The sequence below is a fragment of the Lynx canadensis genome, chromosome E3, assembly GCF_007474595.2.
Source record: "Lynx canadensis isolate LIC74 chromosome E3, mLynCan4.pri.v2, whole genome shotgun sequence".
Classification (NCBI taxonomy): Eukaryota; Metazoa; Chordata; class Mammalia; order Carnivora; family Felidae; genus Lynx; species Lynx canadensis.
In genome coordinates this window covers 2,579,311-2,604,272 of record NC_044318.1, presented here as the reverse complement: position 1 = coordinate 2,604,272, position 24,962 = coordinate 2,579,311, and the positions used below count along the sequence as shown (strand labels likewise).

General features: G+C 58.7%; 1 protein-coding gene across 4 annotated transcripts; it reads right to left on the bottom strand.

Moving 5' to 3' along the window:
* Positions 1 to 1,550: 1,550 nt before the first annotated feature.
* Positions 1,551 to 24,885, bottom strand: LOC115504040 (brain-specific serine protease 4-like). 4 transcript variants are annotated; one of them, XM_030300685.1, is made up of 11 exons: positions 24,751 to 24,885; positions 23,109 to 23,210; positions 21,873 to 22,076; positions 10,406 to 10,507; positions 8,289 to 8,507; positions 5,542 to 5,786; positions 4,996 to 5,022; positions 4,485 to 4,656; positions 3,968 to 4,245; positions 2,658 to 2,815; positions 1,551 to 1,998 (listed from the first exon to the last, which is right to left on the bottom strand). In XM_030300685.1, exons 5-11 carry the CDS (start codon positions 8,372 to 8,374, stop codon positions 1,768 to 1,770), a joined length of 1,197 nt encoding a protein of 398 aa, XP_030156545.1. In that variant the 5' UTR covers positions 8,375 to 8,507; positions 10,406 to 10,507; positions 21,873 to 22,076; positions 23,109 to 23,210; positions 24,751 to 24,885; the 3' UTR covers positions 1,551 to 1,767. The 4 variants fall into 4 exon arrangements, with proteins under 4 accessions (XP_030156545.1, XP_030156544.1, XP_030156543.1 ...); XM_030300684.1 differs by lacking the exon at positions 23,109 to 23,210; XM_030300683.1 differs by lacking the exon at positions 24,751 to 24,885 and having other exon boundaries at positions 23,109 to 24,723.
* Between the last annotated feature and the right edge of the window lie 77 nt (positions 24,886 to 24,962).

Genomic DNA, 24,962 nt, shown 5'->3' with positions numbered 1-24,962 from the left:
GAGGGGGACCCTCTGACCACTGAACGGGGGGCACAGGGCGGGGTGAAAGATGCACGGGCAGGGGAGAAACTGAGGGGCAGAGAGCCGTTGGCAGGAAGGGGCAGAGGAGGGAGGGGAAGCAATGGGGGCAGAACCTGGGGGCGAGGAACAGGGGGCGGATTGGGGGAGGGGAGGGGGTGGGGATGGGGCAGAAGGCGAGAGCTGAGGGCAGGGGGAGGGGCAGGCACAGGGCGACATGGGGGGAGGGCCGGGATGTGGATTCTGCGCTCACCTGAGTCGGCCGCTCACTTCCTGTGATGTGGGAACCGGCAGAAGGAAAAGGCTGGTTCCCAGGCGGGCAGGAGGCCCGTTCAGTGTTTGGTTTTTAATCAAACCGATCCCCCAGCATCCGCTGCGATCTGGTCATGACAGAAGGGCGACCAAACTACAGGAGCAGTTGTCCTCCCAGCAAAGGGTGCGAGGGTACCAGACGGCAGGCAAGCCAAAACCCTGCGCTGCCCGCCGCTGCCTTCTCGAAGACGCGCGTCGCGTTTCCAGTTGGAGACACGGTGAAAGCAGAGCGCGATCATCTCTCCTCTAGCAGGACTGGACCTCTTCGCTCTAGAATTAATGTTTTTCTTCTAACGTTTATTTTTGAGGCGGGGGAGGGGCAGAGGATAGGAAGGGGGCTCTGTGCTGACAGCAGAGAGCCTGATGCGGGGCGGGAACTCATCAACCGTGAGATAGTGGCCTGAGCCGAATTCGGACGCTTGACGGACTGAGCCACCCAGGCGCCCTAGAATGAATCTGTGTGTGTGAACTATGTGAAATTCACAGTCTCAGGTCAACCACAGAGCCCGGGTCCGCATATCTCACTCACTGCAGGGAATCCCAGGTGGGCTGGGTCAGGCTCCAGATGTGGGGCCGGGGGTGGGATGGGGGGCTGGTCCAGGAGGCTAGGGCCTGGGCTGCAGAAGGGGGGGGGGAGGGCAGTCCTGGAGGAAGGGGGTGTTAGCCAGCGGGGAAGTGGGCAGATCCCTTTGTAGCCTGGGACTTGGTCCCACCTGCTGTAGGCACAGGCCAGGTGACTCAAGCCCGAGGTGTAGCAGGGCCTGGGGACCTGCTGTCTCATCGTTTGGCTCCCTTCTTTGTTGGAGGACTCACAGAATCGGCATTGAGTCACTCCGGAGCCAGCTCCTGGGGGTGTAGAGGCCCCAAATCCGGGAGGCCTGGTGCTGAGGGGAGGGAGGGGACATCCCACTCTCATAGGGGCGGGCTTCTCCCAGCTAGCCCAGTTTTGGAAACACAACCGGCAGGTTGGGGGCCTGGACCGCCCCCCAGCCAGCACTCCCCCTTTCCACTGGCGGAGCCGGTCCACTGGCCTCCTGCCTCCTTTCTTCCTGGTCGCAGGGGGGCACAGAAAGGAAGCGCAAAGGCCAGGGGTCAGAACACTGAAACGCAGGTGGACAGGACACCTGGGTCCCTGGCCAGGCGACCAAACTCATCCCGACCTGCCCCCATTTTAACCCCAAGCGTACCCTGCTTCCCAATGTCATACCTAGGAAAACAGCAACGGGGGAATAAATAATTTATTGAAATTGGAGGAATAAATAAGATATGAGGGCGGGGTACAAATAACTGTAAAAATTATTAACATGTATATACATACACACAGAGGCGCTCGCGCTGGCGGGCGGGCTGCGAGGCCGCTCGGTGCCGGCACGCGGGCGCCCCCCGGAGGCAGATGGCTTACTTACAACGGCGTGGCCGCCGCGTCTCCCCAGGTCCCTAACGCAGGCCCCTCGGGGAGGGCGCGCCTTCCCCTGCGGGCCCCCTCCCCTGTGAGTGCCCGCGGAGCTGCACCCCTTGCACGATCCTCATCACCCAGGAGCGGTGGGCGGCCAGGCTGATGTAGACGCCGGGCCGGTTGCGCTCGGCACAGCCCTCGCCCCAGCTGATGATGCCCGCCAGCAGCCAGGTGCCCTCGACCTGGCACATCAAGGGGCCCCCGGAGTCACCCTGTGGAGAGGGGGGAAAGTTAGGGACCCACGCGGGTCAGGGCTGGGCAGAGCCCAGGACCCTACACAGTGGGGGGACGGACGGCTCCCTGGGGTGAGGGTCAAGGGGGCACACACACCCCCCATGGTACTGCGACTCCACCAGGGCCGGGAGGGCTAAGCTGGACAGGCCTTCAGGCTCGCTTCTGGTGAGAAGCACTTTGTGCCAGACCTTGTCCCTCACAGCCCCCAAGCCAGGGAGTACCGTTGCTTGCCTTACAGATGAGGAAACCGAGGCTCAGAGGGAAGCCCTGGCTTGCCCAGACTGACATCCGTGGGCAGCAGACTAGGAATTGCAACCAGGACCCTCCAGCGTCCAAGCTTGGGTGCTACCATTCTACCAGCCTGCCGCCCTTCACCATGGTGATGGAGCTGGTGGGGACCAGGGCATGGGACCCCCCTGAGCAGAAGGCAGGCTCCCAGAGAGTGGGGTCTGGCCCGCTCAAGACGCTCAGTACACACTTGGTGCGTGGCTGCGTGGACGAACAGACGGATGACTGAGCCAAGCAGAGGCCAGGTTCTGCAGGTGTCTAGGGGCACTTACAGGTCTCAGCTGATGGGGGGGGGGGGGGGCGGCGGTGGAGCTCAGCAGGACAAAAGTGGGAAAACTCAGGTGCTCACCAGACAGGCGTCCCGCCGCCCCTCCAGATAGCCAGCGCACAGCATGTCCTCGGTGATGGCTCCCTGCCCAGCGCCCCGCCAGTAGAGGCGGCTGCAGACTTCCGAGTCTATGATGGGAACCTCCAGTTTCTGCAGGGTCTGGGGGTGGGGCAGGGGCACTGGGGGCAGGGAGGACAGGGTCAGGCTTGGAAAGCCCTCTCTTTGCTGCCCCTCCGTTCTCCCTCAGAGGCAAGTCTCAAAGGTTAACGGATCAACTCCGTCAGACTCCCAAATGCCTGCGGAAAACCCAAATTCCGAGACTGCGCACCTCTGGACCTACTGGGTCCGAACGTGAACGAGCCGCGTGAGACTCTGAATCTTTAACGAGTCCCCTGATGCCCACAAAACGGTTAGAACTGCTGGTCCCGGCTTGTCCTGCCCCAAGCACTAGTCTCCAGCAGAGGAAGTGGACGGCCACAGAGGAAGGGTGCAGTAAACGATCCCCTAACGTTGAACGTTACTGGAACTCGAGGAATCCCCCACACCCTAGGGGGACTGCAGGCCCTACGGTTGGTCTGTAGGCCCTCCCCAGCTCATAACTCCAGTTCTCAAAAGAGCCCTGCAGGATGACGATGGGGAGGCTGTCTGCAACCTCAGACTCAGTGGGATCGCCAGACACCTGGTGTCATTTCCCTTGATTTCTTTTGGAATCTGGTTAAAATCCCATTTTTCTGACACTTTTTGCTTACTCATTATCTTTCTATTCTATCACCCCCATTATCTATCTACCCACCTACCTTTTTCTGCTTCTCTGCCTCTTACTTTATCTGCCTTGTGTCTCTAGATGATGTTTTCCAGACCTCCAGACTTGGTCTGACAATTATATTGTCCAATTATGGAGCCTACTTCCTTCTGGGAATTTTGCCTGCAATTATGGCACGCTGCCACCAGGGGGTGCCTGTTCCCACTTTGGAATCTCAGGGCTGTTTTACATTCATGTACTCAGCCAGGCCCCATACAGGCCTCCTTCCAGCCTTTCCTAGATCACTTAATAGCCTCGTTGATCTGGCTGTTGTTCCCTCAGAACATAGCCAAGATACTCTTTAACTAGAAAGGACCTAAAATTGTCCACCTAGGTTTCTGGGACTTCACACCTCTGGATCGCGGCTCACTTTTTCTTCCGTCTCTGTCGTCACAAGAAGAGTCTGTCTTTTTCCTTCTGCTATGCCTCTGGCTCCAACCTTTGCTGCCCACTGTACCTGTGTCTCTGAGCGCCTGCCACCCTCTGTCCCCATCCACCCCCTGGCCACGTGGCAGGGGAAAAGCCGCACCTCCATCACGGATACTCCCCCAGCCTGCAATCCAGCAGCGGGTGTTCGGAGGGAGACGCACGGAGGAGTCAGGCAGGCAGATGGGCAGGATTCGCTCAGAGAAGTGGATGGCGTGCTCCAGACGCACCAGGGCGATGTCTGCACGGGAGCCCTCTTTCCAGGAATACACGGGGTGGGACTGCACCCAGGCGATACCCACCTGCTGGGACCTGGGGCCAGGGTTCTCCAGCTGCCAGGCCCCCAGCAGCACAGAGAATTGGGACGGCTTGTTCAGGTTGCTGGGGGAAACAGGAAAGGGGGTGGGGTCAGCCAGGAACCAGGGGTGGTGGGGAAGGGTCAGGCAGGGAGTGTCTGGGGGACCACATGCGTTTGAAGGCCCCGAAACAGAAGCAGGCTCGCTCTCCTCTATGAGAGGCCCCAAGGCCGGACAAAGACCCGGGGGCCGGTGCCGAGTGGGGAGCCCAGGTCCGGGGCAGGAAGCCTGGGGCATCAAGTGGAGGGGACCGGTCGCACACACCCCTTGAAGCAGTGGGCAGCAGTGACCACCCAGCGGCTGGTGAGCAGGGAGCCTGCACAGTGGTGGGTTCCGTTCTTCTGGACGCTCACGACCCAGGGCCACTCGGCATCAGTGCTGTCCTCGCCGCCCACGATCCGGTTCAGCCGCTGGGGCTTCCCACAAGCTGCGGGTGCTGGCGGACGAGGGTCACATTTTCTGTCATCCAAGGGGCACAACGATCCTACCCTGCCCACGCCCCACACCATTCGTTCCCCGGCCCTTCTCTTCCTCTCCCTCCCCACGAGCTGGCCACCCGTCTCCCCTCATCTGCTGGTGCTCCCCCCGCTGCCTGGGCCCCTCCCCTCCGAGTCAGAGTCTCTGCTCTGCCTCCTGGGCCTTCTTTGCTGCCTGCCTTCCTCTCCCGCTGGGCTCCCCTCTGGCCCCACCGCCCCCTTCTGATCTGCTTACCCCACAGACAGACCCAGACGCAGCCCCTCCCCTCAAGCCCTCCCCCAGAGCCCCCCCAACTCACCAGGTATCCTGGCAGCATGGAGGGAGGCTGAGGGCAAGAGAAGGAAGGGTCAGGCCAGCAGAGAGGAGCCCCGGTGCCCGGGGTGTCTCTCCAGGGCGGGGCATTTCCCGGAGCCTGGGCAGGGCTGACGGAAGCCTCAGGCTCGGCCCTAAGCCGGGGCCCTAACCTCCCACCAGCTTCCTGTCGGGCAACCTGAGCCAGGACTCCATCCCACCTGCCGGACACCTCTCACGGGGTGGGGGTGGGGGTGGGTGAGAGAGGGGGAGCACACGCCTGCCCCGGCCCGAGACCCTCTCAACCCCCGAGCCTGAGGCCTGTAACGACACTCACGGTCCCAAGAGCCGGGAGGGGAGAGGAGGCGGTGGACTGCAGCCTCCTTGCAGCCCTCTGCCGGCAGCCACCGGACGTGGCCGAGAGCAGGCGAGCACGAGGGGGAGGGGGGACTGGGTCCCGGCAGGGCCCGGAGGGCCAGTGCTGAGTAGGGGGAGGGGAGGGGGTGGCCCTGGGGGACAGAGGAGGGAGGCGCAGAGGGGCCTCAGGACTCACCTGCAGAAGCCAGAAGCAGAAGGGGGGTTAGGATCCTGAGACAGCCTCCACCCAGGGCCGGGGGGATTCTGGAAACCACCATGGCCGGTGGGGGCGCGGGCGCGGCTGGGAGAGCTGTGTGCAGAGCTCCCCACAGGTCACCCCAGGTTTTATCCCGGGAGGTGGAATGCCGTTGGACCAGTCCCCCGAGTGAGTGAGTGGCTCGGTCCGGCCACCCCAGGCTGTAGGTCACGGGTGGGGCGGGACTGTCGGGAGGAAATGGGCCGTTAAGGGGGCCCAGGTGGGGGCTCTGGCTGAGATCCCTACCACCCCCCACCAGCAGTGGACTGGTTTGGGGGCCCAGGACCTGGGCTCCAGCTGTGGGCCCAGAGTCTGGCCTCTGGAGGAGCAGGACCCAGGCCCAGTGGTGCAGGCCAGTGGCCTTGACACTGACTGGGATGGTCCCCAGTTTGTGTGGGGAAGGGAAGACTTAGGGTGTGGGGTCGTGGGGAGGTCCCGGGGCCTTGGGAACACGGGGCTGCCCAGAGGCTCAGTAACGGCTCCTTCCTCCAGGGGCCACTGTGACTCAGCCAGGAGGCCTGACCAGGCCCTGGGCCCCGGGATTCCGTTAACCCACTTCCCAGAAAGCCATGAATCAGGCCCCCAGTGGCCACCTGTCATGTGGGTCCTGTCACTCGGGTGCCCAACAACTCACCCCTCACCTGGACTTCGGGGAAACCCAGGCAGGTGCCCAGGTGGCCGACTGACGTGGCTGCCTGGGAAGGGCTGGGGTACCGTCTCCCACAGCCCGGCCCGGCCCCTGCACGCCTAAGGGTCAAAGGGCAGCTGGGCTATGCAGGAGCAGGGAGCCCGGGTGGGTGCTGCCCCGGGGTCCCCCACCCCCAGAAGGAGGGCAGACGGATTCCGGTCCTAGACCCACTGCGTATCCGTCCTCTCATTCACACGATCAACAAACCTCGCACGGGGAAGGGGTGGGAGACACAGCGGGAGGAGAGTGTACCAGGTGCCCCGCCTCGCCACACCCTCCTCCTCAAATTCCCTCACTGTCCCCGCTCTGCAGCTGAGGAAACTGAGGCTGGGGGCGAGCAGGCTCGTGGTGACAGGTAGAGCCGTATTTGAACCCCAATCTGGAGGCGGGAGACTGGACCGGACCCGGTAGATCCCGAGGGATCTTGATCCAGGGGATGGATGGTTTTCACCCAGGGTCCTAGGAGCGGAGGGGGGTGGGCTGGGGCCTCAAGGGCCCGGGGAGGCACCTGACCCTGGCAGGGCTGCAGGTGAAGACCGCCCAGAAAGCGGAGACCCGGAGGGCAAGTGGGAGCAGTGGAGAGGCGTGCAGAGGCGGGTAGGGGGGGCTCAGAGAAGAGAGGAAGCCGGGCTGGGGCGCAGGACAGGGTGCTGGCAGGAGCTGGGGGCCCTCCAGGCAGACACTTGGCGCACCCCGCTGGGCAGACCGCCTCAGCCTTTCTGGAGCGCCCCGGCTTGGCCAACATGTTCCTCCCCCACAGCCTGGGGGTAGGGGTGACCCCTGTGCCGTCCCCGCTCAGACCCTGGGGCTTTGAGAGGTGGCAGGAGCCTGCAGCCGACCACCTCCCCGGAGCCACAAGGGATCGCTAGTGTGTTTTACTGCCCCCTTCCGGCTTCGGCTAGAAGGGCAGGAGGCAACTCGGGGTTAAACTACAGCCAGACGCCCCCTCTCATCAGGGTGAGCCCCCTGTCCCATCCCGCCCCAATACAAGCCAAGGATGAGGGTGCAGGAGCCCTGAACAGCCCCCAGCTGATGCAATATTCTGTCCCAGGACGGGGGGCGGGGAGCTGCCGGAGAACACCCATGCCAAGCAGCAAAGGTGAAGGGCAGGCTCTGTGGGTGCCCCCCCACCCCGCCGCCTGCTCACAACCCTGGGCCGTCTCTACTCCACGGCTAGCCCCAGGCTCCCCCAACCCGCTGCCTTCCTGAAACTAAGGTGGTTGGCCTCCCCTGAAACTAAGCATTTATTGGGCCACGGCTGTACGTCAGATCCCATGCTGGGCACTGGGGCACCACGGATAAGACACAGGTCCTACCCTCGGGCAGCAGGCATCTCCTCAGTGGTGGGAGGCGGGTGAGCAAGTGATGATGGTGAAGGAGTCTCAGCACGGGGGAGGGGGTGTGGGGAAGCACGGAGGCGGGCAGGGCCCCTGGAGGGCCACGAGAGGCTGGGTGCTGGGAGCTGTGACCCCCCCGCCCCGAGGGGAGGGGCAGTGTCAGGTGGCCCAGCACACCCTGGGGATCTAGGATGGCCCTGGTGCACTCCGGGTCTCAGTGGGTGTTTGCTGAATGAATAAACAAGCGTGGCAAGGTGTCGGGAGGATTGTGCCAGGGACCAGCTGTCCCAGAACGCAGCCTCCCCAGTGTCCTATTATGACGTTTCCTGAGAACTGGGCCACTGCCGAGGTCACCCGAGGGACAGACACGTGTCCTGAGATGTCACTGGTCCCCAAAAAGGGTGGCCAGGTAGAGGGCCTCCAGGAGAAGGACCCGGTAGGAGCCACAGGAAGACCTGAGAAGGCAGTGAAGGCTGTCGGGCACCAGGGCTCAGCAAGGGCCCCAGAGACCGGCTCCCCAGTTCCCAGAGAGTGGGGGCCCCGGCGTGACTTGACATCCATTGGAGACATTTACGGAGCGCCTAGTGGATGCTGAAGCCACACCAGCAGTGCCGGCTGGGCATGTCCTCGCCTGGGCACCAGGTGCCCACCCTGCCACCCACCCTGCCACCCGGTGCCTGTCACGCCATCGCAGGGCCACCGATGATTTGCAGCGAGCTGTGCAGGACGGAGAGGGCTGCGGACGCATCGCACGAGTGGCAGCTGGGGCTGGCGGGGCTCAGCCCGAAGAAGTGGCACACCAACGCCATTTCACACCCGGGCGTGCTGGAGACACAGCGGCGAGCAGACCGGAGACCGCCCCTGCCCGCACGCTGGGGACGCTGGAGGAGAGAGAGAAACACCATCCATCAGTCGTTTAGTCTGACGGATGACAGAATCACAGGGAAACCAAACCGGGAGGGGGACGGGGGCAGGGAGGATGGCGATCTCTCCAGCTGAGTCTTCCAGGTGTAGTCAGAGGTCATTCCGGCCCCGGGGAAGGTGCGAGCAAAGGGTCTGCCGGGTGGGACAGCAGATCCGAGCTGGGGCAGAGGACAGGCACGGGGACCGAGGGGGCCCGACCCCACCCAGTGGGCCTCCCTGTGCAGGGGACGAAACGGGGACAGAAGTGGGGAGGCCGTTCCGGGGCCAGGGATCAACCAGCTCATGGGCACAGGAGCAGAGGCCGCCGGACCACCAGGGGCCCTGGGGGGTGTGGGGAGGGGGCTGACAGCTCTCACGGCGGGTGCTGGGTGGCACCTGGCCTGCCCCCGGGTGCCCGCCCAAGCAGGACCGGCACGCACGTTCACGGCAGCACTAGGCACGGGAGCCCCAGAGAGGAAACGGCCAAATGTCCATCAGTGGGCGAAGGGATAAGCGAGCCGTGGTCCCTCCACCCAGTGAGACACGTCATTCAGCCACAGAAAGGACGGACTGCCGCACACCTGCTACCACACCGGCTACGGCGCGGCTGAGCTGGCGGACGTCACGCTCGGTGAAGGGCCAGGCGCAAAGGGATAAATACTGCAGGGTTCCACTTCCACGAGGTCCCTCAAGGGCAAGCCCAGAGACAGGAAGTGGGGGTGGGGGCGGGGGCAGAGTCCTCGGGGAAGATGGAAAGTTGTGCAGCTGAAGCAGGTGGTCAACGCCTCGGACCCACGCGGGCGCTTCGGGATGGTCACCACGGCAAATCGGGCGTATTCTCCACGTGAAAAAACGGGGGAGAAAATCTGAATGTCCTCTTTCGTGAACGCCGGAAGTGGCGGCACCCGTGGGCCCCCCGGGCGGAGTGGCCCCCCAGCTGTGTGTGGCTCCGCCCACCCGAGCCCATCAGGCGACACCGCCCGTGCCCCGGTCTCCCCGGCCGTGGGCCGGCTGTGCCAGCCGCCCTCACGCGAGCCAGCGGAGCGCCCCAAGGGGCCGGCCGAACACGGGCTCCTTCCTCCAAGCCCGGCCTCAGTTTATCCATCTGTGAGGAGCACTGGTCGGCCCCGCCCTGCCTGCCACCACCGACCGAGGGAGCAAGGGCTGCTCGGGTTGAAGGGCTGGTGGTCGCGAGGCGCCCAGGGCCCCGTGAACAGCATCGGGCTGTGCTGGTCTGCGGGCGAGGTCTCCTGGGCACTAACGAGGCCCTGGGGACACTCGAGGACACTGCTCACTGACCGCGGCGTCATCACTGGGGATGCCCTTCCCCTGGTCTAACCACACTCCCGAACTCTCCTGGCTCTCACACAGGGCTCCCTGCCTCTTGGAGACTTGGGTCCAAAGTGGCTCCAACCCCGTCTCAGGTCCCAGGTCCCAGGTCCCACTCGGAGCCCCACCTCACCCGAGCCCAGCTCCCACACCCCGGGCCCCCCATTTTCCTCACAGCCTCCTCAGTCCGGATTTATCCACAACCTATCCCTCCTTCAGAAAAGCTGGCCGTACGCTGGATTTCTTAGAGCTGATCCCGTTTTCCCCTATTGACTCCTGTGGTTCTCATGGAAAAATAACCCGTCGGCCTGGGCTGGGACTCTCCGGGGAGGAAGGTGGTCAGTCTTCCTGCAGAAACGTCACTGGACGGCCCACCCTGGGGGCCAGAACCCCTCACCTCCACTCCCAACTTCCCAGGCTACACACGGCTTCTCTGGTTGGTGGAAAACCCCTCTACTGCCCCCCTTCTCCATGCACAAGACCTTGGCCTAGTGGGTAAGAGTTGGTCACAGGTAAACTTGGAGCCCCCTCTGCTTTGCCTGCTTACCTTTAAAATAGCATGTTTGGGGCGCCTGGCTGGCTCAGTCTGTAGAGCGTGCGACTCTTGATCTCAGGGTCCCGAGTTCAAGTCTCACGTTGAACACGGAGCCTATTTAAAAAAAACAATTGCACGTTTACCACGGCGATGTGTTAACAAGGGCTCCGACTGGCTAGCAGGGGCTGATGGTGAAGCTGGTGGGAAGTTGGCAAGAGCTCACATCACAGCAGTGTCCTGAGACCAGCCGTGCACGACGGGACAATGGACATACCACCAAAGGCCACAAAACAGGCCTTCCCCCGCCCCCGGACGGCCCACTGTGAAGTTCTGCCCTGCATGTCCCTGAGCGTCATCCACCACCTTACCAGCTCATAATAGAGCTGGACTCCCCAGCACTCCGGCATCCCTCCCCCTCCCACCTGGGACCCACTGGAACCTGTTCTGACCACGACACCGAGACAGAGACCAGCCGAGAAGGGCTGGGCACTTCTCCGCCACCAGGAAGCAGAGGGGAGCTCTGGGCTGGGGAGGGCCGGGCCCAGAGGAGCCTGCTGGGAAGGAGGACAGAGGGCAACGGGCAAGCTGGCTGAGCTGACTCGCTGGGTGCCCATCGCCAGGCTGGGCAGCTTCCAGTACTCGTGGTGATGTAGGAGTGACTCATGGCCCAAGAAGAGAGGGCAGGACCTCAGTCTCGAGGTCAGAAGTCATGGCCAAGGACTCATGGAAAGGAAGTGAATGCTGCACAAGATCCAGTAACAGAGCTGGGACTAACAGGTGCTCCTAGCCCTTCCTTTGGGGGTTTCCTACCAAGCCGTGACTAGCCCCCCAGGTGACCCGCGTAGCCACGTCATGCCTGCGGAGAGGAAGCACGGAAAACCAGCCCCGGCCTCCCCCGCGGGGTGGAGAGCCACCTCCGACTACGTTCCTCCTCCCCCTCACCCCCCGGGGCAGTGCATGGCTGCTGGTTACGGCTGACTGATGGCTTCTGGGTAAGTCAGTGTGGTTTCTCCAGCCAGGAGGACACACAGCTCTAGGGCCTAGGTCGGTGGCTGGGACGGGGACACCCATCCGGGTTGGGGGCTGGGGTGAAGGGAGGCCCAGCACGCCTGGTGAGACACGAGGCAGCCTGCCACAGCCCAAGTCTGGGTGCTGAGGACAAGTAGGGGACCTTGAGATTCCCTGGAACCCCGACCCCCGGGGTCCCCATCTTAGAGAACAGCACCATCCCCCTGGGCGCTCCAGCCGCATGGCTCGGACCGTCCCTGACTCGCCCCGTGCCTCCCGCCCACATCCAACTGGAGAGGAAAAACCAGCTGTCTGTAGACGCAAAGTGCTGTCTGGTCCCGGCTATGTAGGATTTTGTTCATCAAGCGATTCTCCTTTTCTGTGGACACCAGCTGGGTGTCCTCCAATTTCACTCAATGCAGACGCCAACTGGAGTTAGCACAGACCCCACAGGGCCAGGGCTCGGCCCCATGAGATCCCCCCACTTCAGAGACGCCAATCCCAGGCGGTGGGTCCTCATCACCCACACTTCTGCCCGACCTGGCTACAAATCCAGGACTCCCGGGATCCCCTCCTCGGGTTCAAGAATTTGCTAGGATCGCTCAGAAAACTCAAGGGAACACTTATGTTTACCAGTTTATTATGTAATAAAGGATCCAGGGAACAGCCAGATGAGGGGGGCACGGGGCAAAGCCAGGAAGGATCCCGAACGCGGGAGCCACCGTGTCGTGGCGTGGGGGCGCGCCACTCTCCCGGTACGTGGATGTGTTCACCAACCTGGAAGGCCTCGGATCCCCACGCCTTAGGGATGTTCATGGAGACCCATCACGTGGGCGTGACTGGTGCTCAACTCCATCTCCAGCCCCTCTGCGCCCCCTGGAGGACGGCGCTGGAGGTTGCAAGCTTCTAATCTTGGTTTGGTCTTTCTAGTGACCAGCCTTCGCCCGGGAGCTATCCGGAGCCCACCAAGAGCCGCCTCCTCAAACTAGAAGACACTCCGGCCACCCAGGAAATTCCAAGGGATTAAGGAGCCCAGGGTCAGGCACTGGGGGCAGAGGCCAGCGTGTGTATTTGTAACACGAGTCCCTGACACGAAGCTTTGGGTCGCAGAAGCGTCCATTTCAAAGACATCCGTCTGGAACAAACATACCGCCAGCAGCCGCAACACAAACCTACTAGTTAACAACTAGACAAGGGGCCGGGCCGCTCCCCTTGTCTGAAGCTCTGGGTGAGCTAGACAACCACTTGAATGACCCTACTTCTCTCTTCCCGCGCCCTCATTCCCGCTCTCGTTTTAAATTTGCCAATGGAGAGCGAGGCTGTTCGACAGCAGCCGAGCTATGAAAAGAGCCCAAATGTCCATCGACTGATAAACGGATAAAGATGTGATATATACACGATGGAATATTACTCAGCCATCCCAAAGAATGACACCTCGAGGCACCTGGGTGGCTCAGGTGGTTGAGCATCCAACTCGACTTCAGCTCAGGTCACGATCTGAGGGTCATGGGACCAAGCCCTGCGTGGAGCTCTGTGCTGACGGTGTGGGATTCTCTCTCTGCCCTTCCCTGTTCAGGCCCTCGCACTCCCTCTCCCTCTCTCTCAAAATAAACATTTACAAATAAATAAATACTATTTTGACAAAAAAAAAAAAAAATGAAACCCTGCCATTCCCAATGACGTGGATGGGACTACAGTGTATTACGCTAAGCAAGTAAGTCAGAGAAAGACAAATACCGTATATTTTCACTCGTATGTGAAATTTAACAAACAAAACAGATGAACACGTGGCCGGGGGAAAGAACAAGAAAAAAGAGAGGGAAACAAACCATAAGAGACTCTTAAAGAGAGAACAAACTGAGGGTTGAAGGAGGGAGGTGGGTAGGGGATGGGCTGAACAGGTGACGGGGATTCAGGAGGGCACCCGTTGGGATGAATCACCGAATTCTACCCCTGAAACCAAAATACATAAATGAATAAATAAAGAGACCCAATGTGGGTCTCAAACCCACAACCCTGAGATCAAGAGTTGCACCCTCCATCAGGCCAGTCAGGCGCACTGTAAATTACATTTTTAACCTGTTACTGTTACATCGTCAGTGTATTTTGTTGAATGAATTAATGAAATCAAACAGTTTACAAATTTGTACTTAATAGAGCAGGCTACAAATTCTGTTTTTCCCTTTCTGTATTATTTCTATCATACTACTACATTATTTTAATCTGCTTTTTATCTTTATTATTTTATTTAGAGAGAGAGTGCTCAAACCAGTGAGCACAAGCTGGGTAGGGGCAGGAGAGGGGAGAGGGGAGAGGGGAGAGGGGAGAGGGATGGGGGGGAGAGAGAGAGAGAGAGAGAGAGAGAGAGAGAGAGGAGAGAGAGAGAGGAGAGAGAGAGAGAGAATCTCAAGCAGGCTCCACACTGAGCACAGATCCCGATGTGGGGCTCGATCTCCCGACCCTGGGATCACGATCTGAGCCAAAATGAAGTCGGATGCTCAACCAACAGAGCCACCCAGGTGCCCCAATCCGCTTATTAAATGTAACACATTTTGGTATCGCCCATGTCCGTAAACTATTCATCCATAATATGATTACTAATACGATATAACATTCCATTGTGTAAGTGACCCAAGGCCCGTCCTCTGATACTGGATATTCATTCTTTCTACTGTTGCATATGATGCTTCCGTCAACCACCTTGTTCACAAATCCTTAAGAGACATCTCTCATCAGTTCCTCATGTTACAGCAAGAACTCGGCGCCCAGGAAGAGACCAGCGATACACACTCGGGGACAGAAAAGACTGTTTATTTCGCACCGGTGCTGGCCCAGCGGAGTCACCTCCAAAGGCTGAGCACCCGGACTCGGGTTTTACTGACCCTTTATACATATGTGCTTCCGGGTTGGGCGGGACTAGGACAGTCAAGCTTCTGGTTCCTGGCTGCTGGCTGCCGTAAGGGGCAAGATTACAGAAGCCGCAAGCATACAGGGGGAGAACCCGGCCTCGGACACCTGGCTGGCCCTTTTTTATCTGCTCCCACCAATTTTCCTTCTCATTCCCCGCTCTTGATTCTCAAGCTGCTGTAGCAGGCTTAGAGAAAATCAGTTTGTGGGGGCCAGGGGGCCCTTTGCTGCCACGGGGGGAGGGGCAAAGGCCGCTCTGGCTTCTTCCCCCTGGACACGGATGTCGAGGGGAGGAAAGTGACAGCCAGGGTTCTTCGCCATCCAAAGGAGAGTAGTGACAGCTAGAACGGTCCATCTGGAGTGTTACAGCTTCCAGGCGGGAGGAAACAAACCTGGTTAGCGTAGTAAGAACACAAGGACCAAACAGGAGGGCTGTGACAAGCACCAGGAGAGGACCGGCTAAGGGAGGAGCCAGGACGCCCAATTCTACATGTTCCTCCAACAGTTCCAGGAGGAACTGTTCCTGCCTCGTTTGGTGATTCGCTCCCTTAACCTGTGGACCATACCTCCGACTGTCCCTGATTGGCTGACACAGAAGCAGCAGTCTTTGTTCAGGAAGAGACACAGTCCTCCCCTTTCAGCAGTGGGAGGCCCAGCCCTCTTCTGTTCCGTAAGACTACCGCTGCTAGGGAGTCTACTTGGGCTTGTAACACCACCAGAGGTTCGATAACCCGTTCTGTGCCGTCTGTTAGGTCCCTGGACAATTCATGGCAGTAAGTGGGTGAGGACGCGGTTCCTCCTACTCCAGTGCCCACCCCTGCCGCATCCCTAAGGCAATCAGCAGGGGGATGACTTGGGTGGCTCTTTTTGAGCGAGTATGTGCTGCCACGGGTACTCTAAGAGACTGATTGTTGGGAACAACGTTTATCTTACGAGGAGGAAGGCCAGGGTACAGTGCCCGTCCAGTCAGCTGGCAGACATAGGGAGGCGTCCGTCCCACAGATAAAGAGAAGCCCTGGGAGGGGTCGCCACCAGGCTTGGCTCGTAGGAAGATGACTGAGCTCCTGACTGTCAAGAGTTTGGTTGCACTGGCCAATGGTCAGAATGCCAAATGGCTCTGTTCCCCTCTTGTCTGTCAGGCAACTGGGAGCCACTGGGGGCAGTTCGACTCCAGTTGGTACAGGTCTCACCGTGCAGGGCTCTGGGTCTTTTGGTAGCAGGGTAACATTTACAGGGGCCTGTGTTATCGGACTAGCTGCCTAACGGGTGGGTCCCGCGGACAAGCAGAGCCGGCAGGATTGGTAGCACTGAGGAGGCGATGAGCTGCGTTTAACATCTGGTCCAGTCGGGGATCTAAGACAAGTGGTCTACCTGATTTATGTTCCCACGGAGGATGACCCAACAGGCACGGGGAGCATCAGGGCAGGTCGGATCAGGCAGCCCCCAGTAACGTCTCATTTTCATTTTTCCCGTCCAATAAGTTTTCCTGCTTCTGGTACAGGGAGTGACCCTCCTGGTATAACATCTGTCCGGCACGTGGGGGTACACGGTGGCACAGGGACACGTGGTAGTGTCGTTTGACCTCTGAGGACCAGAGGGTTGGAGCAGGAGTCGGGAAGGGCACAGGGAAAGGAGTGGCCTCTGTAGGAGGCCGAGTGGGGTAGCAGGCAGTGCAACCCCGTGCGTCTGTTACAGAAGTCTGGCCCTCGTGACGACAGATGGGGTCCAGGGGTGGGGAGCACAGAGTGGCTCTTCGGGCCTTGGGGGACAGGCGGGGAGTGACAGGTCACACATCTGCATGGCGGGAGCGAGCAGACTCTTTCTGAGCAGGTTAGGAACAGGGATATGCGCCACGGGGACGGGAGACAGGGCCAGCCCTTCCTGGGCTGGGAGACGGTTCTAAAGGCAGAGAACAACGTGCAGAGGACATCTATCACAACTCAGATCGTGCACACCTAAGGAGAACGAGGCATCCTGACACTAGTGAGCAGAGGGAGGCTAACAGGAGTCAGCGACTGAGGCGCCCGTCTGTGGAGTAACTTGGGTCAGCCCTAAGCAGACAGCATGGCGACAAGCATGGCAAAAGAAACGGGCAGGGGATGACAGGGAAATTCGAGAACGACGTGCTGGAGGTCACTGAGGTCGCTTGGCGATTTCCTCAAGCTTCTGCTTACCCAGAGCCCTCAGGGGTCGGCTGCAGGCCGCCTATCGGCGCTGTGCTCTTAAGGGTGGTCTGTAGAGGACTGTTCTGGCTCGCGCAGTTCCTTTCCATTCCAAGTGGTTGTCAGGCGACGGGCGGGCCGCCTTTACTGGAGAATGGTGGATCCAGGCGGTTAGTCCTGCGAGCTTGAGGGCCGTGGGCGTGGTTAGCACAACGAAATAGGGTTCCTTCCAGGTAGGTTTGAGTGGTTTCCTTTTCTTATCTTTACTCCAAACCGGATCCCCAGGTTTGTGGGATGTACAGCTATCCCACGGGAAATAGGTATCCTGTCCGTCACCATGTGTGTATCCCAAATAGTTTTCCCTAATTCTTGTTTCCCTAGTTCTGTCAGGTCCCCCTTGAATTTGACTTGAATTTGACCAGTGGAGGGGACCTTCCAGAGAGGGTATCGAATGGGGAGGATCCGATTTTTGCCCGGGGTGTACAGCGTATTTGGAGAAGAGCTAGACAGAGGTCGTATGTCTGGCAAATTAGTTTCCTGACGCAGTTTTGCCATGGCTGATTTAAGGGTCCGGTTCCATACGTTCCACTTTCTCTGAACTCGGGCTGGTAGGCTGCGTGTAAATTCTATCGGATGCCCAGGGATACTTTAGGCATCACCTCGGCCACAAAAGCCGGGCCCCTGTCTGAGCCCATGGTTCACGGCATTCCACGTCTGGGGATGATATCCCTTAGCAAGGCCTTGGTTACTACTCTTGCCTTTTCGGTGCGTGTGGGGTAGGCCTCCGCCCAGCCCGGAAACGTGCAGATGAACAGAAGAAATTCGTATCCTCTGCCGGTTCTCATTTCGGTAAAGCCTACCTCCAAATCTTTGAAGGGTGCCTGACCGCAGCAATGGATTCCCACGGGTCCAGTGGGGCCCTGTCTGGTGTTATTTTGAGCACAGAGGAGGCAGCGTTGAGAGACCGAGGCACAGAAGGACGGGAGCCGAGCGATTACATAGTAACAGCCCGATAAGGTTTCAAGGGCGGTTCTTCCCGGGTGGGGGAGCTCAGGCTGCTGGGAACCACCTGGCGGGCTAGCGGCTCCAGTACACAGACTCGTCGGTCCGCAAGTACCCACCACCCTTCCGTCTGGCCTCCTGTTTCCTGCTGTGCCCATTTTGTCTCTTGGATCGTGTACCTTGGGGAAGCCGGCAGCTCCGGGGCCAGCGTGATTTTCGAGGGTGCCGTTCATTCTCCCGCTGCTTGTTTAGCTGCGGCGTCCGCCCGTCAGTTACCTTCCGACACGGAGTCCTTTCCCCTTTGGTGTCCCCTGCAGTGGATGACTGCTACCTTCCTCGGTTCCCAGACTGCCCTCAGTAGTTTTAGGATTTCTTCCCAATTTTTTCTTTCTTTCCCTCCTGTGGTCAAAAGTCCATTCTCCTTGTGTAGGGCCCCACGTGCAGGTAGAGTGGCAAGGGCATGGTGCAAGTCAGCGTGTCTGTTGGCCTGTCTGTCCTTCCTGAGTTCTAGTGCTCTCATTAGGGCCCACGGTTCTGCTCTTTGAGCTGGTCGTCCTTGTGGAAGGGCCTCTGCTTCTGTGACCTCGAAATCAGAGACTCCTGTGTAACCGGCGTTCATGAACCTGCTGCCGTCGGTGTACAGGGTGAGATTAGGATTTTGTAAGGCTCTGTCTGATAGGTCGGGTCGGCTGGAAAAGACTCCATCAAGGACCCCTAGACAATCATGCTCTGGGGACCCTGCCGCTGCAGGCAAGAAAGTGGCAGGGTTTAGTTTCTACGGCTCCCGATCTGATTCGTGGGACCACACAGCGCTCCCCGACACTGTCATCCGAGCACGTGTTAGCCAGCGTTGCCCTCCGGCATCTATCACGGTAATAACAGCACGGGGAACCTCAGAGCTTAGGTCTTGCCCCAACATGAGTGTGCCTGCTTCCTTGATCACAAGTGCGGTGGCTGCCAGGGCCCTCAGACAGGGTGGCCGTCCTCCCACAGCTGAGTTAATCTGCTTTGAAAGATGTGCCACTGGTCTCTGTCAAGCTCCAAAGTCCTGGGTGAGAACCCCCAGGGCCACCCCACTGCTTTCACGTACGAACAGACTGAAATCTCGTGATACATCTGGAGGTCCCAGGGCCGGGGCCTCTGCGAGTTTTGTTTTTATGGTTTTGAAATACCTTTTCTTGATGAGGGCCCCAGAAAAGGGGTGCCCTTTCTTCCCCCTTTGGTGCCTCACAGAGAGGTCCGGCCAACTCCGAGAACCCTGGGATCCATATCCGACAGAATCCTGCTGCTCCCAGGAACTCTTGGACCTGCCAGTGAGGAGTGGGAACCGGATGGCACAGACTGCCTGTTTCCTTTCGGCTCGCAGCGTCCGTTTGCCTTGAGTAATTCTGAAGCCCAAATATTTAACTGCCTACGGGCAAATCTGTGCCTTTTTCTTTGACACCCGGTATCCCACCTCTGCCAGCGGCCTCAGTGGGGCCCTGGTTCCCTCTCAGCACTGGGTCCGCCTGGGACTGGCTGGCAGGAGATTGTCCACGTACCGGAGGAGGACACATCCTAGGTCCCGTCCCAGGAACCTGGCTAAGTCAGATGCCGGTGCCCCACTGAATAAGGCTGGTGGATTTTTTAATCCTTGCGGCAGTCTAGGCCAAGTGAATTGTTCGTTTGCTCCTGTGGTAGGGTTTTCCCATCCAAAGGCAAACAGGGGGTGGCTATTGGGCGCTAGCTGGGGACAGAAGAAGGTGTCCTTTAAATCTAGACACGTGAAACACCCTGCCTCAGAGGGTATGAGTCCTAGCAGAGCGTACGGGTTGGGCAATGCTGAATGCAGCCTGACGACTGCTCCATTTACGGCTCTTAGGTCCTGCACGGGGCGGTGATCATCTGTCCCCGGCTTTTTCACGGGCAGCAGGGGGTATTCCACGGGGACCGGCATCGTTTTACCAGAGCCTGTCCAAGAGCGTCTGGATCCCCGGGTGAGCCTCCCATGAGATCACGTATGGGCATATTTTGACAGGCTGGGCCCCAGGCTTTAGGTCAATTAATATGGGGGGGGGGTGGCTTTTTGCAGATGAGAGGGGGGTCCCTTCTGCCCAAACTGAAGGGAATTCAGCTTCTAGCTCGGGGGCCACAGTTGGCTCACCGAGAGGGGAAGTATATAATCTCCATTCCTCTTCCCGTGGAATCGTCAGGGACAAAACCATGGGTTGGGCCTTTTCATTTAGGTGCTGTTGTGTCCGTGCATCCAAGGTGAAGGCTATTTGAGCGCCCATCTTGGCTAGGGGGTCTCTACCTAACAGTGACAGTGCGCAGTCAGGTAGATACAGGAATTCGTGAACTACTTGGTGACCTCCCAGGTCACCGTCAGGGACGGCAAAATGGCCTTCAGGTTTGCATCCCAGTGGCTCCTACGATGGTGACTTCTCGACCCGACAGAGGCGCCACCCTGTGTGTCACCGCAGAGTGTTCGGCCCCCGTGTCGACCATGAAGTCTATTGTCCGGCCCCCCGCCTTCATTTTGACCATGGGCTCGTGGGGGCCCAGCTGGACACCGATCAGGTCGGCCTCGGGTGGTTCTGGTTGGTAGCATCTCGGTGGAGTAGAAGCTTTTGGTTTCCCTTTTTGGCGGCTGGGCCATTCATTTTTCCAGGGTCCGCATTCCTTGCAGCGGACACGTTGACCCCATCCCAGCGGCGCCCTTCTTTTTTGTTCTCGAGCCCCTTGTGGTTTCCGTGCCCTTCCACAGGGGGTGGTCGCCCCGAGGCCGCGGCCAGGAGAGCTGCCTTCCGTTTCACTCTGCTGTCCGCCTCCTTTCTGGCAGCTTGGCCCCAATTTACAAAAACCTTGTTGGCGATTTCCAATAGTTCGGTGGCGTTCTTTCCACCAAATCCTTCCAATTTTTGGAGCCTCCGTCTAATGTCACTACGGGGCTATCCCACAAAGGCAGCAGTGACCATGTGCTGGTTTTTGAGGGCTTCTGGGTCGATGGAGTGTAAACTCTGAAGGCTTCACGTAATTTTCACAGAAGTCAGCCGGACTCTCTTCTGGCTTTTGACACACCGCAGATACTTTTGCCACGTTGGCAGGCTGTCTGGTCCCTGCTTTTACCCCTCGGAGGAAGGCCAGTCGGTATCTTTCTAGTCTGGCCCTTCCCACTTCTGTGTTCCTCTTTGGGCACAGCCTCCCGTGCCTAAGCCTCAACGTCTAGTTGTCCATCTGGTGCTTGACTCGGGAGCCATCTTCTGGCTTCGGTGACAATTCGCTGGCGCTCTCCTGTGTTGAAAAGGGGACGCAGAAGCTGCTTACAGTTGACCCAGGCAGGGCGTTGAGTCTGGAATATGGACTCTAGAAGATCATCGCCTGCGGCCTCTCAGAGTTGGGCGAGTGTGGTGTTTCCCGGTGAGGAGGTCAGTAGTGGAGAACCGTTGGTAGTAGAAAGGGTCCCATCGGGGCCTATTCTCTGCGGACCCGTCTCCTGCAATGGCATCTGCATTGCCATCGGGGCCTTGGACCCTGAGCCGTGGACCTACGGCACCTTCCTACTGGTTCAGGTATCCCTGGTGGGGGCGGGCTGACTGCTGGCGGGGGTGAGACCGATGGGAGTGGACTGTCAGCCAGGCGAGGTTCCCCTCCCTCGACTGATGGGACTCTGGGGGCATAGGGTGGCAGAAAAGGAAGGATGTCTAAATTTTCTTCGAGGACGGGGGCGTTTTTTTCTGTTGTGAGGTCTTCTCAGCCCGTGCCACTAAGACCCTACACTGTCCTTTACTGAACCCAAGGAGGCTTGACTTGGGCTATTTCCAGCCACTGATCGATGTATGGGAATTGATCCAGGCGGCCGGGGTCTCAAGTAACTACTTTATAAACAGTTCAGCCTGGGGGGACATCTAGGGTGCCCTCAGGGGGCCAGCCTACACCAAACGCAGGCCATTCTAATTCAGAGAGGGTTCGTAATTTCCCGGGGGTCAATCTGGCCCCACAGTCACCTGAAAATCCCTTTTTAAAATTCTTATCACACATTCCAAAACAGTTGGTTTTGAGGAACCCCCCCCCCCCATCCTGGTATCCCAGATGGGTCCTTCCCAATGTGCGGTGTCGCAGGACAAACCCGAGGGAAGGGGTCGCTTCGTCCACCTGGCCGCTCTCCTCGAAGGTACTCAGACGCCTCTTAACATTGGCAGGTCAGTATAAACCCGACTCAGATCAGGCCTCGGCGGACCTGATTCTGCCTTGAGCCGTATGAGGCTGTCAAGGAATCACAGGGTAGGACCCACTCAGGCTCCTTGGCCGAGACCGTGTAGCACTCACACACACATTCAGACAGATTACAGACTTCCACCTGGGACTTCCCTGTCCTAGGGCGGGCCTGAACTCGGTGCTGGGTCCTCGGGGACACTCACCCGATCCGATGTCCCGTCCTGGCAGAATTTTCTGACTCCCCTGGAGTCCGTCTGAAAACAGCGGCGGCTGACTACTGTCGGGCCTGGTGAGGGTCGCGGTCAAGGTGGTGGCGTACCTTCCTTTATCACAGGGCCCCGCGATGAGTGGGCTCTCCGTGGCCTCCCACAGTGGTGACTCAAGGGGCCAGCACGGCTGTCGGCTTCCTGGCCAATGCACCAAAAATATTACAGCAAATAGTCGAGGAAAAGACAAGCGACACACACTCAGGGAATTAAAAAAGACTATTTCGCACCGGTGCCGTCCCAGCGGAGTCACCTCCAAAAGCTGAGCACCCGGCTCGGATTTTACTGATCCTTTATACCTAAGCGTTTCTGGGTTGGGTGGGACTAGTACAATCAGTCTTCCGGTTCCTGGCTGCTGACTGATGTGGGGGCAAGCAAGATTACAGAAGCCAAAAGCAAGCAAGGGGACTATCTGGCCTTGGACATCTGGCTGGCCCTTTTTTATCTGCTCTCACCAGCTTTCCTTCTCACTCAAGTTACATTCTTAGTAGGAAAATCACTAGCTTATAAACTTATCTGACATGTACTGTCGAACTACTCTCTTTTCTAAAGACTTTTCTAGAGCTGTGTAGTGATTTTTTTTTTTTTCTGTTCTTTATCATGAAGAAATAGAACACAAATATTTTCCCTTGAATCGGCAGGGTTGGAAGGCCCAGTCTTTCTTGCCCTTAAGGGCAGAACTAATCCTCCAGCTGCTAAGGACGGGTGTCAAAGCTGAGTTCACCAGCAAGGTGTTGTGAAAGACGGAGCACCGGTGTGGAGAGAGGACAGGAAATGTGTCACCTAGGAACAGGAAAGGGGAAAGAGTTCCCCAAGTCTAAGATGGGCGGACATGCAAACCTAGCAAAGTTCAGCGAGGGCGCCCCTCAAACGCCCAGGAGCCCCAGGAGGCTGAAGCTTCCCTGGTAGAGCCCAGCACTCACCAGGAGACCCCACTGCTCTGGTGACCACAGAAGGCTCACCTGATCAGGATCTGCCCCCTACCCAGGCCCCCACCTCCGCCTGCCCCACACCTGGGACCCCCACTTCCCTACGCAGGCACATTTTTAGCTGGGAGGCCCTGACAGGGCCCGAACTGAATGTCAACTACAGGTTAAACAGGGACTTCCCTAAATACCCGGCTCCCATAGCCCCCCCACCCCCACCAACTCTAGCAATTAAAAACATTAATACCTGTTGAGACGGGGGTGGGGGGCTCCAAGCCTCTCCCACAAGCCTGTTTTCATGGTTTCAAACTGGTTGTTAAATATGTTTAATGTTGTCCCTGCACCTGTCCTGGTGGGTGGGGTGGGGAGCAGTGCAGGAAATGGATGGAACCAGGTTGAGCTGGGAGAATGGTTAGTATCACCTCCATTCTCCTGCTTTCTTCCAAACTGGTTAACACTCCCATTCCTTCCCAGCTTGCTTACTATGGGCCCTCCGTCTGTTCTAGACCCACAAAGTGCAGGGCAGCCCATGCCGGTGAGGGCGAACGCTGCTCTAGAATCCTGTGGACTTCAGTTCCAACAACTGCTGGCTAACATATGGCCTCACTTCCTCCTTATTCTGCCCAAAGCACAGTCTTCCCCACTGTACAGATGAGGAAATGAGCTCACAGACCGGAGCAGGGACGTACCAAGACCAGGAGCCAAATGCCCCAGGGATGTTTTAACATCTTGAGAAGCCTGGAGCATTCTTAGCTTTGAACCCCTGACCACACGGCACAAATCACATGAACGTGCACATCTCTCTACAGGGTAAATGCAACCACCCCTAACTATGTGCTTTGAGTAGCAGTTGGCTGGTGGACAGTAATAAGGAATTAATAATAAATCTAGTCTATTGCTTATTGATATACATATAAATAACCACCTATTCATTTCAATTTGGAGCTCCTTTTTCCTTTTTGAGATAAGGGTTGTTTTTCAGGACTCAGACGTTTTTATAAGCCCTGCTGGGCTACCAGAGGCTGAGACCCTGGTTTTCTCAGGGCGTGCCCAGCTCCTCCCCATCCCCCTGCAATATGATCCCCATTTTACACACAACCAAACCACATACAGGGTTTCTGTGGGTGCAAACAACAGAAGGCTGTGACTCATACTGGCTGAGGCAAAACAACCTGACTGTGTTATTGTATGATGTCAGGAAACACCTGCCCAGGAAAACAAAAGGTGTCAATAACCTTACTCTCCGACTTCACAAAAATCCATTGAAAACCGTCCCAACTTTTGACAGGTAGCATTAAGCAACAGTTGAAGCTCCAAGGCTCATGAAATCCTCAACGTCACCGGGACCACACATCCTGAACTATGTGACCCGATCCTTACCCAACCCTAATTTAAAAAATCTTGCATCAAAAAGCCCCCCTTCAGCCTGGCCCCAAACCTCAACACCCCAACTCTGCCCCTCTACCTCCTCTCGACTAACTACCCTTTCAGACAGTGCTCTCCCCGAACAAGAGAAGGAAGCATCGGACTCAGTTTTGTCTTAGCTACAGGCTGTTTCGACGGTATTTTCAGGGAGCCAGCGTTTGACTCGGAGGGCCGCGTCCGGTCAGGCTGGCGGCAGCGCTGCCCTAAGCGTCTCCGGAGCGGGGGGCACTGCGGGCCCCCGAGCAAGGGTTCGGGGCCAGGGGGGCAAGGGCAGCGTGTGCGGCAGAGTGTGCTGCACGAGAAGGGCGAAATGTCTTGCCCAAGGCCACGCACACAGGCCTGCGCCCCGGGAGCAGAAGCTCCCGCCCCCAGGCCTCCAGCTTCCCCGCCGGCCGGGCTTGGCCCTGGTCCGCCCCCGTACGGACGCCCGATCTCCCGGGCGCTGCTGCTTCAGGGTGACTCACGAGGAAGCTCTTGCCCCTCGTCCCTCCGCACTGATCCGGCCGGACTCGGAACCCGGGAAAAGACAAGCAGCCCCGCGCGGTGACTAATCAACGCCTCCCTTCAAACAAACCAGGCGCGCGCGGGACGCCCAGCCGGCGGAAGTGCGGCCGCCGCGCGGGGGCAGCCGGGAAGGCAGCCGGCCGACTTCCGGCCGCAGGGGCTGCCGGGTGCG